This window comes from Spea bombifrons, chromosome 3 (assembly GCF_027358695.1).
Source record: "Spea bombifrons isolate aSpeBom1 chromosome 3, aSpeBom1.2.pri, whole genome shotgun sequence".
NCBI lineage: Eukaryota > Metazoa > Chordata > Amphibia > Anura > Pelobatidae > Spea > Spea bombifrons.
In genome coordinates, this window is record NC_071089.1 from 97,991,505 (window position 1) to 98,006,062 (window position 14,558).

The following is a 14,558-nucleotide window of genomic DNA, read 5'->3' on the forward strand; positions in this document are numbered from 1 at the left end:
CTAGTTAAAACATGGCTTCATTATTGACAGCGGTGGGTGAGGCACCATAGTTAACAAAACATGATGTCAGCCAACATTGAGAATGATAAGAGTTATGTGATAAAAACCAGAACAATCTTTATTAATTATTATTATTATTATTATTATTATCTTTTTATAGCTTCAACAATTTAGGCAGCGCTTCTTCCACGACATATATTGAAGGGGAACAACAAGACTAGACATACCAGACTAAGACAAACCAATACATTAGGTAGAGAGGGCCCTGCTTGCAAGCCAACAGTCTCACCTAGAATAACTTCAAAGGTAGACATTATCTGACAAAATCTTTTCCGGTGTAAAACAACTGGAATCTAGCTAAGACTAAAAGTGCAAGATGGTTTTCAGATAAAGCCCTTGCCCGGTTGAGTCTACAGGGTGCAATTATCTGAGAGCGCAACTATGCGGTTCTACACTGCGGTGCTGACATCATTGTCAAAACCATATAAAAGTGATGAAAGGGTCTGTGACACGGCTAAATCCGAGGATCTTAGAGAGCTCTAGACTTCGACATGGTAACAAGCCTTTGAAAAGAAGGAGTATTTCTTATCTTCTATTATTGTTTACAACTAGTGGAACACCGCAGAGATAAACTAGGTGCTTTGAAGCTATTATACAGTATCTGTATGTCAACAAAGGACTATTAAAACACACAGACAGAAAAAGAACGGCAGAAACACAAGAGGAGCCAAAATGTCTTAAATAAGATTGTTTTACCTACCTCTCTGTTTGTTTATTTTACATCATTTGTGATTTCTAAATGTAGGGGTATAACATATATGTATCATTTTAATCCCAACAGTTTAATCTCCTTTTTTAAAAAAAAAAAAAAAAAAAAAAAAGCAGTCACTGGTAAAATTAAATTGTACTTTAATAAACCCATGTTTAATAAACCCATTGTGTAAAATTTTTTAAAAATTTTGTAAAAATTATAAATTTCGCTTAATTGTCATGTAAACCAGGAATGTATGGGGCGCAGGAACATATATAGGGAGGAAAATAAAAACAACACAATATAGTGTAGACTGTACTTCCGATGTAAGTGGTAAAGTGATATGTTGCACTCACAAGTGTAAGAGGCAAATCCAACCCATCAACATGGACTGTAAAGAGGCTTAATTGTCATGTGAAACACAATCGATAGGTTGTTGCCATAGAAACTGAATATGCTTGTTAAATGCTTACACGGAATATGACGGTGCTTTTTAAATCAATAAATAATATTATAATAATTAAGCCATCAGAGGAATGGCAGAACTGATAAGGTTTATTTGAGTGTAGCTCAATGGAACAGCACCTCTAAGTGTCTTCCTGGTGTTGGTGTTGTGATGCTGACAGTAGATTTATTTATTATTGATGATAAGGTTATAATGGTTACGCCATGAAGAAAGTATTAACAGTTTAAACAAATATATAATGAGCTGGTAATATTGCAATAATGGCATCCACTTCATTTATGGACAAGTAGGAGGTCATTGCTTTTATTTTCCTAGCCATAGGTGTCTCATATCCGCCTGCTTCATATACCTGCCACCCAAAGATAATCAACGATGAGCACAGCATTCAGGTACAATGGCTGACAAACACGAGATGTACGTTTAATATAAAACAGGCCAGGACCAAGCTCTTGTGCAGCTGCAGCCTTCCACTTTTTGGGCACGATCAGCATGGCCAGTGGTGTCTGATGCTGACAGAGGATAATAGGATAAGAGGAAAAAATAACTAGAGGAATATTCACGTAATAGATCATCTGTTTAACTTATGGAAATCTCATTTTAAGAATACGTGTGCCAGTCAGTGAAATTATGATCATTCTAAGAAAGACATTATATTGTCTAAAACGGGGATTATAACATTATCCAGTTTTCAGAAGTGCCCTTTAAAAAAAGCCATCTGGGGGCCATATCTCTTGCTTCCTCTTGTGTGTCCTCTTTTAAACATGCAAACTACGTATGATAGATTTATGCCTTCTTTATTAACATCATCTCTATAGGTAGATCCGTTTACCTGATAACCAGTCAACAAATGGAAAGAAGCTTGTTTTTTTAAGTAAATAGTTTCCTAGCATGCAGCATCCCAAAGTATACTGTGCTTGCATGAGCTATGTTGCATGGGGAGGCATCAGGAGAGGATGCGGGATTCAGAATTGAACCATGTAGTTACCCAAGAGGCACAATGGTACACAACGGTGCACAAAGCAGGCTTTTGCGTTAAATAGGGGTCTTAGGCAGGGAAGAAGTAGCTGGAAACATTGATAGACAAGTAAACAATCTTGTCAAAAAAGTTCTAACTTTACTATTCCGTTAAACTCTCCAATTCTGTACGGCACCTACAATCTCCAAGAATTTGACAGACCCCATACAAGCATTTTCTAAGGTCGGCCACGAACTTTATATTTTTATTAAAAGGATTGCCGACACACACACACGAAGGAGAAAGTTCATAGCAGCTCAACAAGACCTTTGTGTGGCTCGTAATGCAGGTTCTCTTTCATTGAGAGACCTTTATTGCGCATATATCTAGGTATATCTGGAGCCCCATCCCTAGACTAAACTGAAAGACATTATAAAATAACTTAATGAAAAGGCTCGACAGAGAGATGATCCTAGGTTCTACAACAAGTAGATTGTTGCTTTCCTATTTTGATCTGGATTAGATGGGGCATTCGGTTCCTTTCTGGCATCACTAGCCATATTTGTTTGTAAATGCCATTAAAATGACACATTATATATAATTATAAGGAGCCACCTGTCCACTTTGCTCTGTGTGTGTGTGTTTGTGTGTGTGTGTGTAAGATGACTAGACATCACATGTCTTTATTCAATTAATGCAAAAGCAGTCCGGGTACTATATAATCCAACGATCAATGAAACATCAAATCACTATAATGTTTGTACAGCTGGCATTGCTGCTACGAGAGCATTAGGGATTGATTAAAAGTTCAAAATGACTTTCTTTATATAAAGCTAGAAGAAAGGGGGAGTATTAATCAGAAGTAAGGGTTTGTAGGTTTAAATCTGGCCAGCGTGACATTTCCTTCGGCGTTAATTGCTTCCATACAATTTATATCTGGTAGTCACGCTAGGGTTTTCTAGTTCTAACACACGCTATTTCAAAGAAGCTCTTGTCCTTTAATAACCTCCAGAAGCAAGCTCTATGGGTAAGACCCACAAGTCTTGAGTAAAACAAACAGGTTTTTTCACTTTATCCAGGGCAGATTCTTACAGGAAGTGAGTCAAGTCTAACCGCAAAATTGTCCACAGGGAGCGAACGGAAAATAGAGGGGTCCAAAGCTGCTTGCAGCGAGAGGCAACATTACAACGCTGACCCAAACACATGTGCACCCTTTCACTGTCACACCACAAAAAATAATTACAAGCAATTGCTAATCAAGTGCAAGCTCCAGTGTGACTGACTCAAGGACTCAAAATATAGTCCTGCCAGTCTTTGTTCACTGCCCAGAATCTCAGCAAGGGAGAAGGCATGGTTTCACGGTCTTAATAACGTACAGAATAAGCTCTTAAAAGTAGCTGACGAACACATTTAATAAAGTAGGCATTGGCAGAAGAATTCTTTAGATCTTCATACTAGCTCTATGGATATAATGTTTTCTAATCATGCTTTAAACTACGAGTTATTTTAAGAGTTGGGATATATTACTTTTTAACAGCAACATCTCACAGATGGTCTGCATCTCAATTTAATGAGCCACCTGAAAGCTAGATGTATACAGAAAAAGATGATTGCACACTAAAATCTTACTTACAAGTAAGCCATTCAACTAATCTAATACAAAAATAATGTAGGAAACGTAACTCGTAATACCAGCTCAGAGTGTGCCGATTCCATATTTAAACCACTGCAGATCTAATAAGATCAAAGAAAATATCGGTGTCGGTCACTGCCACAGCAGAAGCTCATTACATGCCTTGTGCTACTGCCAGCAGTGGGATAACTTTTATGTAGATTGATGTTTCTTTTGATGTCTCTATACCTCTGTGTTATTTTGCTATTTATTTAATACTATGTATCAACTAATAAGGCTAAGGATGGCTACAACACTCCTAATTCATTCACAATGGCTTCTTCAGACTTCATACTTCATCTTACTATATGGTGCAAAGGTTTTAACATCCTAGTATCCACAATCAATTAGGACATCAGTTTGGGAGCTGAATTGCAAAGCCATATAATTCCACCACAGTTAACACCAACAAAGTTTTTAATGAACCACCAAATCAAGCTTTACAGTCTGTAACAGCAAGAGAACTCCTGACCACTCAACTTTAACAAACGTTTTAAAAATGTTTAAGCGAAACTAAGAAGTTTCTCAAAATGATGTGAATTTTGAGAATTGCTAAATGTTGTACCAGAGAACAAATAGAAACTAACCTGACAGGTTAAACTAAGTAGGAAACAAAGGGCCACTGGAAATAAGTTCAGTGAAAAAAGAAAATAAAGGCATCAGTTTGGTGTGTCTTCTTTGTTGGGCAAAACTTGTTTGTACAGCACAAAGCACACTTTGTTATGGAGCATTCGAAAATCGAGTCTGTGACTTTAAAATCTAGGTCTGGAATCGGATTACAACGTTACCAAAGAGCGACCATGGCCCCTCAGTATGCTGCAAGTTTACAGTGAAGACCAAAATAGAACTCAAGAAGTCATCACCATGAACATACTGCAGAGTGATTCTGTAGGCCCCCGAGGCCACACTGCGACTCCAATAACATCTAAAACTTTTCTGATGCGTTTTTATGGAAGAATAACCCCCTACCCTGATCCTGGCCATTACGCACGTACCGATTTAATTTATTTTCAGGATAGTTTTACTTTTCTTTTCGACAGCTATTCACAATTCAAAGGAAGGCTATCTGCCTTTTTATGTCCGTGAACGCAGAGCATAGAAGACATTTATTCATGCTGCAAACAAATATGCAGGACCCTATAAATCGAGGAGGAAAAAATAAATTTACTTGATCTGTTTCTAGCATGATCGTTTACCATATGCAAATTGTGTACCATAAAGTGATCTGTTAAAACACAATGCATAGGTCACTATTTAAAGTCCCACACAAAAATAATCTCTGGATACAGTAATCAACAAAAACCTGGTTTTATCTCTTTTTGTTCCTATAACCCGACCTGGAGGCCGCCATTTTTGTCAGTCGTGTGATATTTTAGGTGACTTTCCCTGCTCAGACACCACACTGAACGACGCTAATGAAGTCCTTTCCTCCACAGATTTTCTTTAGTCAGACTGGGTGATTAAGACTGAACCATTCTATTTCCCACAGTCATTATGGTAAGGAGTCAGAGTGTTTACCTAGCAGATAAGGCTATGGTAACAGAGCTAGATAGCACACAAATGGTTAATACGTAAGGTGCATTATATTACGCCAAAAATAAAATTGTTTTCAAACAGAAAAACAGTACAATGTTTTTGAAAAGTAGTAGGAAAAGACACAGATGTGTCTGTGTGTATTAATGTATATTCGTTATGTATGTGCTAACTGCCCTAAGTAATTTGTTCACGCTTAATAAATAAAAGATAATAATAACAAAGAATAATATTGAACATGTGTGAAAGTGAATATCGGCTCTGTTGGCTACTGTACACCGTCATTATGTCCTCCAGCACAGTGACAAGCTCTGTAATGGACACGTGGATTAGTCTGCATTTCATTTTAAGTGGGGTAGCCTACTCCTGAAAGTGTGTCATCTCTGCTTATTCTGAAGCAGACCTTGGCGTGCCGGTTTCCAAGCATTTCTGTAGAGCTTGACAAATTCCAGAACCAAGGCGCCACTGTTCTGCTACAGAACTCGATGGATATACCTCTCTGTTGACACTTGCATGACAACGTCCATATTTTTCTTTTTTGTCTTAAAGGGGAAATCATTTTCTTCTAGATGTTTCCTGAAATTGAAAGCGGCTCTTAAGAGGATGACCCTTTTTAAAGTGATGGGGCATTATCAGTCACTTGTTGGTGCCTTCATCTGGAAACCACTCCTTGGGTGCTGCGTGTATCATTAACTAATCTATTCTACACAATAATCCAAAGTACAAGCCGATGCCGCATATTCACCAAGGTGTCCTTACAACACCATGTTTATTTGTTACATTATACAAATGTACAAGCATCTTGGGGCTTCAGTCCCTTCTTCTTCTACCCTACATCCAAAAACAGGCGCTTAAAAGAAACTGAGAAAAAGGTTATTTAAAGCTTTTGTGTTATTGTAACATAATTAAACCTACTGAAGAAAGAATACAATGATCGATCTCCCTATTATTTGCCTATTATTCTAAGGAGTGCAATTAATATTTTGTCTCAGTGGAACAGCACCTTTAATACGCTTCCAGCAAATGAGTTTCCAAAGAAATACCAATAAATGTTCTGCCAATTTATGACAGTGAATGCCAGTATCATGTTGTCCTCAAAAGTACTGGAATGCAGGTTTCTTTTTCACAATGCTAAACACAATCTCAGTTAATAATCAGCGGCTACTCAATAATTATTAAAATGTAAGCAAAAGGCAAACAGTGGAAACAATGGAAGCTCTATGCGCGCTACTGGATCTGTCTCCCAGTCATGGGCTTCAAATTCCAACTTTTTCAAGCTTTTCACATGCAAGTTTATTGTTGGCTTGTAACCTCCTGACAAAACCACCATTAATACACTGATGGAGAACACGACCCTCCCCCGACGCGTATAATTATCTGTTCCATAGAAGTCCATCTGCAGGCTCTCGTGCCAGTGGTGGCCCCATAAGCCTACGAGAAACCTTCGTACGTCACTATGACTTCAACTGGTGCCCTCTAAATGGAAGCCTGGGGGCAGGAAATCTGGCACAAGAATACTTCATGTTCCCATTTTGCTATAAGCTTTTATCATACTTAGTTTTGCTTGTTTTCCTTTTTATTGTTCCGAATAAAATCATTATTACGATTTGTAAGTAACTGAGACTTTTGGATAACTCTACAAGAGAATATTCTAACTATTTGCTATACGCATTCTTTGTGTCTTCTCAATACAATCAGGACAGACATTGTGCAGATCTTCTGCTACTATTGGGCTACAAATCACTTATCACCCATCACTCTCAGCCATTGTTGGAGGTACAGTTCCTCCTTGATCTAGCGTATGTAACAGCTTGAGGTATAAATATTAACTTGATGTTAGGATGGACCACTGCCCCTGTTTGTCTCTTCCGTTGCTTTGGAGAGGCAGCATCTGCTATAGGATGAGCAGCTACTCCGCATTCCACTCATCTCCACTTCAAACACAAGACCGGAGGAGCTTTGCCAACTGGGCTATACAGTTGTCACTCGACCTCTAGTGTGAGTCTTGTAATTATAGAAAGACCACTCTGGGACACTTGGCTTTCCCATCGCGGCGTCTCGGCTTACTGCGGGCAGCGCGAGCCGATCCTCAAAAAAGGACCAAATTAAAGGCAATATAGGAAATGCCGTAGAATCGGCTTTGTGATCTCTGCACAAAGAAACTTTTGTGTAGATCAAAATACATCTAATGTCCTACAGCTCATCACTGTAAATTATTTAGCCAAAGGGATACTTAGTATGACCCTCTGCTAGAACTCTATAAATGTAATTAAATGTAATATATAATAAGTAAATATTTCATTGTTACATTAAGGTGTAATATATATATATATATCCCCAAATGTCCATTGACCAAAAAACACACGGATGAGAATAAAATAATGGTACCCCATATTACATTTAAAACATCCTAGGTTTAATCCTTCATATTTGCTTGAGCATTACTATTTTTTTTATAGCATAGATAACTTATAGCAAAAATACTTTAACCCCTTAATGACAAAGCCCAGGCTCAAAATGCATTGTTTTCAATGGGCTTAGGGACCGCCCATTGTCCTTAAGGGGTTAAATCCGACCATGCCTAATTCCAACACTTGACCTATGGGGGGGGGCATTTCTATAGATACAAAGGTAGGAATTCCATGTTCATCCAAGACCGGTATAATAATATAACAATTTATTGCATGAAGTGGGGTAGTAGCACTCTCAATCTTACTGGAGTATTCTATTTATCTATTTTAGAAGAAACATAGAAACGTAGAATTTGACAGCAGATAAGAAGCATTCGGCCTGTCTAGTCTGCCTGTATTTATCCATTAATCAGTACTTATGACCACTCCATGCATGTATAAATTCCCTCACTGTATTAGCCTCTACCACGTCTGATGGGAGGCTGTTCTATTCATCTACCACCCTCTCAGTAAAGTAAAAAAAAAATGCAGAAGAATTCAACGTTTCGATTCTAGCGATCTTCTCCTGCAAGAAGTGCCGAGTAGGACTTGTATAGTGAATGGAGGTAAAAAGGAGAGAGTTTGCCCCCTAACTCATGGGTTAGTGAATATACACAGTAACTGTTTGCTTTGTGACCATGCTTTCCCAAATGATAAATTAATTTACGATTCCCACTCCGCGTTCACCCCCCCCCTCCGTTCCAGCCCCATGGTTGCGCAAATATTGTTTACGGCTCGGGATATTAGACCATTCCTAAGGCGCTCTTCTGTGTTTCGGCTACATACGGCCAGCATGGTTTGTTTGTGCGAGACACGGGCTTTTCAAATCATCAATTACCTGCAAACAGAAATTAAAATAACATTCACAGCATGTGTTACTCAGGCTGCAGGGTCCCCCCCCCCCCTGCAGACAAGTGGTTGTTTTTTTTTTGCCATGTCAGCAGTGGAAAGAGAAGAGAGCAAATCTGGTAAAGAGGACAACTTTTTTGGCTAACCTAAGCGTCGTAGATTGCAAGCTTTTGGGACTACCCAGGTCTTCAGGCATATTATACTAGAAATTTAATGAGAAATTATCAAAATGAAAAGTAAATCTGTAACTACTAGACGTCAAGCGTGCTTAGAAAGCAGGTAAAAGGGGCTGCCCGTATACATGACTACATAACATAGGAATATGATCCGGCCTGAGGAGGGACTCCTACATATGAGTTACTCTTAGGATATCCCTTACAAGAAGGCGACACTCCGGGCACGGCGGAACCTGGGAATTTTCCATCACAAACTCTAATCTTACGTGTCTAGCAGCGCTCCACAATGCTGCGTGAAACACTTGGCAGAATATTCGTTAAGCTCTAATAGTTCCCATTGGGGAATTAAGGCAAAAAAAAAAAAACACCCTGCAAATGAATTGTAATTTTCCATTGACTATTACCCCAGCCGGTGCCGCCGGTGTCTTAGAATCTGATGTTACATTGGGATTTGTTGATAGAAGATGAGCACATTATGGAGCATGGTGCTGTACCAAAGATACCAACTGAGGGAAATACAGACTACTTTATATAGAGGGCTACGGGTACGGCCAGGGCCGGATTAACAGCGGAGTACGAGGAGCAATTGATTTAGGGGCCCGGCGTTATGAGGGCCCTGCACTAATTGCTCCACAATATGTATGCGTGTATACATATGCGTTTATGTATGTAAGCGTGTATATGTATGTGTTTCTGTATGTAAGCGTGTATACGTATGTGTTTATGTATGTGTGCATACGTATATAAGTGTGCATACGTATGTGTGCATGCGTATGTAAGCGTGTATACGTATGCGTTTATGTATTTAAGCATGTATACGTATACGTTTATGTATGTAAGCGTGTATACGTATGCGTTTATGTATGAAAGCGTGTATATGTAGGAGTTTATGTATGAAAGCATGTATATGTATGAGTTTATGTATGAAAGGGTGTATATGTATGAGTTTATGTATGAAAGCGTGTATATGTATGAGTTTATGTATGAAAGGGTGCAGATGTATGCGTTTATGTATGTAAGCGTGTATACGTATGCGTTTATGTATGAAAGCGCGTATATGTATGCGTTTATGTATGTAAGCGTGTATACGTATGCGTTAATGTATGAAAGCGCGTATATGTATGTAAGCGTGTATACGTATGCCTTTACGTATGAAAGCGTGTATATGTATGCGTTTATGTATGAAAGCGTGTATACGTATGCATTTATTTATGAAAGCGTGTATATGTATGTGTTTATGTATGTAAGCGTGTATATGTATGCGCTTATGTATGAAAGCGTGTATACATATGTGTTTATGTATGTAAGAGTGTATATGTATGCGTTTATGACAAGACAAGGAAGATAAAAAGAAAAAAGATAAAGAAGATTAAAAAGTGAGGAAAAGATGTCAGTGAGTGAAATGCAAAAAAAGACTAGAGCAGAAGGAAAGACCTCAAGAGGCAAGAAGCAGAGAGAATAGACTCATTTTAGCTTTATGTCTACTTCTTTGATCTCTCAATTAATGGCGGCCGGCTACCGTTTGCGTGGAAAGCCGTGAAGCTGCTGAACAAAGTAGAGGAAGAGTTAAAAACAAAAAGCAGTTTCATTATAATGCTTAGAAAAGAAACTGTATCGAAAAAATAAACAAAACTTAATTACTGTTACAAATTAGGCAATGTTTTTTGTGGTCAATTGTATAGTTAGACTCTTCTACTACCTATTAATAAAAATAAAAGGATTACATTTAAAGAAGAGACCTCTGAGGTCCCTAAAACCTATGTGAATACATCTTTTTAGTATATTTTAGACCCAAGTTCAATTAAAGGCTAGCTCCGTCCTCTTTTAAAGGGGCAGTAACACTAGATGGTTTTTTTTTCAGGGGTGCACAAACTCATTCAGTTCTTTCAAAGCTTTCTCCCCCAGCAACAGAGTCTGGCACTTGTTAGGCACAATGGCAAACTAGCCCGACATGCAGACTAACGCGGCATCAAGCTGAAAGGGCTTAGGCTTCCTGCAGAGCGTTTCACGTAAGGACACTTCAGGGGAAGGAGGAGGTCGTGGACCTCTACACACCAAATTGCCGTGACTGTTCCTTTAAAGCGGTGTCTGTGATAGTAGAGGTCCATGCTCAGCCTGCTAAAACAATCCACAGCGTGTGGCACAACTTCCCACTTGTGACGACAGGATTACAGCGCAGTCTCTCCTGTGGGATGATGGGACGTGGAGGACAATTTAAAACGCCCCGATCTATGCCTTTGGAGAATATCAGAGCCGAGAAATCAAAATACCACTGACTATAAAACTAATACAAATAACCACACGAGCGAGAGAAAATTATCCGTGTTCAATTTGTGTTTGTTTTTCATTTGCAAAAGCATTTTTAATGAAAAGAGTAGAGAGAGACTGTGGAGTAATGTAAGAAAATCCTACATTACCTAAAGTGTAGTAGATACCTGAAACAGACTTCCAGTGGAAGCAATTCCAAAGGCTCGACATGTGCATAAACCTGTCCTAAAGGATTAATAATTAAAAAAAAGTAGACTAGATGGACCAACTGGTTGTTAACTGCTGACATCCTCTATGTATCCATTTGTAACCTATGGTGACCAAACTCATTCTAGAAAGAGCCTGCAGACTATATGTTATATAAATACACACATATATATATATATTTATATATAATATATATATATAGCCGTAAACATACTATGTGTGTGGCTGGGGAGGCAAGAATGTCTGAAGTGTCAGAGGTTAACGATTTGCTACACAGGAGTGCCTAGAGAAGTAAAGCAGCAGACTTCTGGCATGGTATCTACACGGTACAGGGTCACCTCACCACAAGTTCACTTTCTCAGCTGTTTAATGTAAACATTGACAGACCATGAGAAGAAAAACCTAACAAGCACAGCACCGGCTGCAGATCCAAGCAATCGCTAAGGTTACAAATCAACGCCAGTTCTTTAAATACCCTCTGCGATCATGGAGGAAAGCTCAGCGCTTGGGTGCCAAGGTGTTGAAAGTAATAGTGCAGCGTGCGACACGGTACCACGTAAGGTCAAGAGAAAACCTTTTAAAAGCAATGGACGGTTATTTCTTACAAGTTATACGTTTACCTTACAAGTTTATCGCTTCACTCTGAAGGTGGTAGGTATATAGAGCAAACCTCTAGTAGATGTGGATCTCATGAACTTAAGACAACACCAAGGACCAAGTAAGGCTTGATGTTTAGATTGGCTGAATGGTTCTTATCTGCCATCAAATTCCATGGTTAGGTGTTTACATTCTATGTGATCCAAACACTAGGGAAAATGGATGCTCAGGATTCAGGGGAAATGTGGGTCAAAAGTCTTAGCTACTGGTGTAGAATCCACACTCTATAGATTGCCCACTCTTGGTCCTCCATGTCTAATTTGGCCCCTAGGTAACTTTTTGCATGCGACTGACGTGATGTTCTGTAAAAGATGGTGGCCCTTTTATAAATGATCTGGTAACAGGAAGATTTAAGGACACATTATGATCCGAGACACAGCCTAGGACTCAGAGCCAAAATCAGGCACTGTTCCTGAAGTTGGCAGGTGTGATGGGACACTTGTGTTCCTAAAAGGACTTCAGATAGCAAATACCCAGACTGAGGTCTAGACTTGGCTCTGCTTAGCGGTTTGAGATCATCATCCCCACTTCCAGTAATCTGTATCAGAATCTCAAAAGGAATCAGATAAGTATAGGTTTACTCCTAATATCTGGGCTGGGGGTCTTACTGAACACATGTTTAGTGAGAATGACCGGGCTAAAGTGACCCCAATACTTTTTATATACTGTAAATATGTCTCATCTACAGAATAAACGCTTCCATGTAACACACATAAGCTCTAGAGTATTGCGCAACCTCGTGTTTGCTGTAGGTACACAGAGCATGTATGGAGATCCTTCCAAACTTTAATGCCTCCTTTAGGATCACAGCCCCAGTGGTCGCCTCCTGGTCTAGAAAGCATTAGAGAAATCTGGAACCCTATAACAGCATTAATCTACTGACATGACATTATTATTTGTCTAACATATTAGCCACACTTCTTCCATGTGGTTAACCCTGTGAGTGCCACTTGTGTAATAAACACACTTTAAAAATTAAACTTGTGTAAAATTGTGGTTCAAAATAAAATCACTGCCAACATTGAATTCAGTGGTAATGTGGGGATAGGGAGTTCCATGTCTCCCACCCCAACCTTTATTTTCTTTGGGGAGTGTTTTTCTGTTCTTTGTAAAACTCTTTAGACATCATAGGCATTGGCATTCCATGACCCAGCAGTGGTTAAGGGGTTAACTGAACTGAACTCTTGAAAGTCTGGCCTAAAGAAGGAAGAACAGAGACAGTGGAGGAGAGGGAGAGGGGCAGCAGCCCACTTACTTGAGGAAGTATCTCTGGCCGGTGTGAGTGTATGCCATCTCCCAGCCCGGTGGAAGAGGCAGCTCATCTGTCACATCGTACGACTGCTGGCGGAGGTGAGCGTGCTGCTGAGCAGGACTCGGTGCGGTCCCGGTACCGGCCCCCAGCTGCAAGGAAGCGGGGGATGAGTGCGATCGGACGTGCTGAATCCCAAGCCTCGGAGGGTGGCTTCCAGAATCAGTGCTGGACTGTCTAGAGTGAGATCCCGAATCAGGCTCCTTGAAGAACGACTCGGGGAGAATCTTCTTCCTCCAGGAACTGGGCTTCGGGTTCATCACGGAGTTGAACAGAGCCTCCAGATCGGTGTCTAGATCTTGGGTGACATGGATCACTTGCTGTCCCGGCGGGGGGATACCTGGATTTGTGTTCATTTTCTTTTATTTCCAATCGAAATACACCGACCCGTGACAAACTACCGTTACACCGAGCGATCAAACCACTGTTCGCGGTGTCAGGAAGGGACACCGGTCAAAAAGAGAACGGACGGAGTCCGGATTTCACTCTGTGCGAAATAAATAACGGCTAAATGCGCGTGCAGTAACCGCAATCACAACAATGCTAAACAGCAATCAGAATGTTGAGAAACTCAAAGTTCCAATGAAGTCCAGGAGCATTGTGACGTCAGCAAAGGAAAAAAAAGTGTTCTCTTCTCCCTGACCGGGATCGGCTCCCGGGGGTGGGGGATAATCGGTTAAAAGTTCATAGCAAATGGGGTATTTCGGTGCCTTGGTCCACACGTCCTCTCTGACGATCTGGATGTCTCAAACTGGGAAGGAAAATGTCTCAGGACAGGGAGAGGCGTCTCTGGGCTGAAACCTTTCCCCTGTCCTGAATTATGCATGAGCTGCAATCTGTGTGTAGGACGGGCAACAAGAGCCTGAGCTTGCCCTGCCCTGCGGAACCTCCTTCTTCCAGACCGGGACTTTACCTTACAGGGCAACAGCCCGAGGCTTCCACTCCCACGTACAGTTCGGGTTACAGTGTGGGTGAAAACGTGCAGGAGTCTGCCTGGAGTCTCCAAACCACACTCCATTAACCCTTCCCTGGCAAATTACTATTTTATTATTATTATTTATCTAGTGCCAGCAAAGAGTCCAGAGGGGCTGCAACCCCCCCACCACACACACTGCAAACCCCCCCACACACACTGCAATCCCCCCACACACACTGCAAACCCCCCACACACACTGCAAACCTGTGGGAAAGACCTACAATGGGGTTTTAAGGGCAGTCTCTGATACCACTAACCGACCCATTTCTACTATAGCGCTTATGCTTTT

At 40.3% G+C, this 14,558-nt stretch overlaps 1 protein-coding gene across 1 annotated transcript in view; it reads right to left on the reverse strand.

Moving 5' to 3' along the window:
* Window positions 1–14,079, reverse strand: part of WWTR1 (WW domain containing transcription regulator 1) — a 48,537-nt gene extending 34,458 nt beyond the window's left edge. Inside the window, exon 1 of the mRNA XM_053459642.1 lies at window positions 13,240–14,079. Coding sequence (XP_053315617.1) covers window positions 13,240–13,649 — 410 coding nt within the window. The 5' untranslated portion in view covers window positions 13,650–14,079. The remainder of the gene's footprint in view (window positions 1–13,239) is intronic.
* Between the last annotated feature and the right edge of the window lie 479 nt (window positions 14,080–14,558).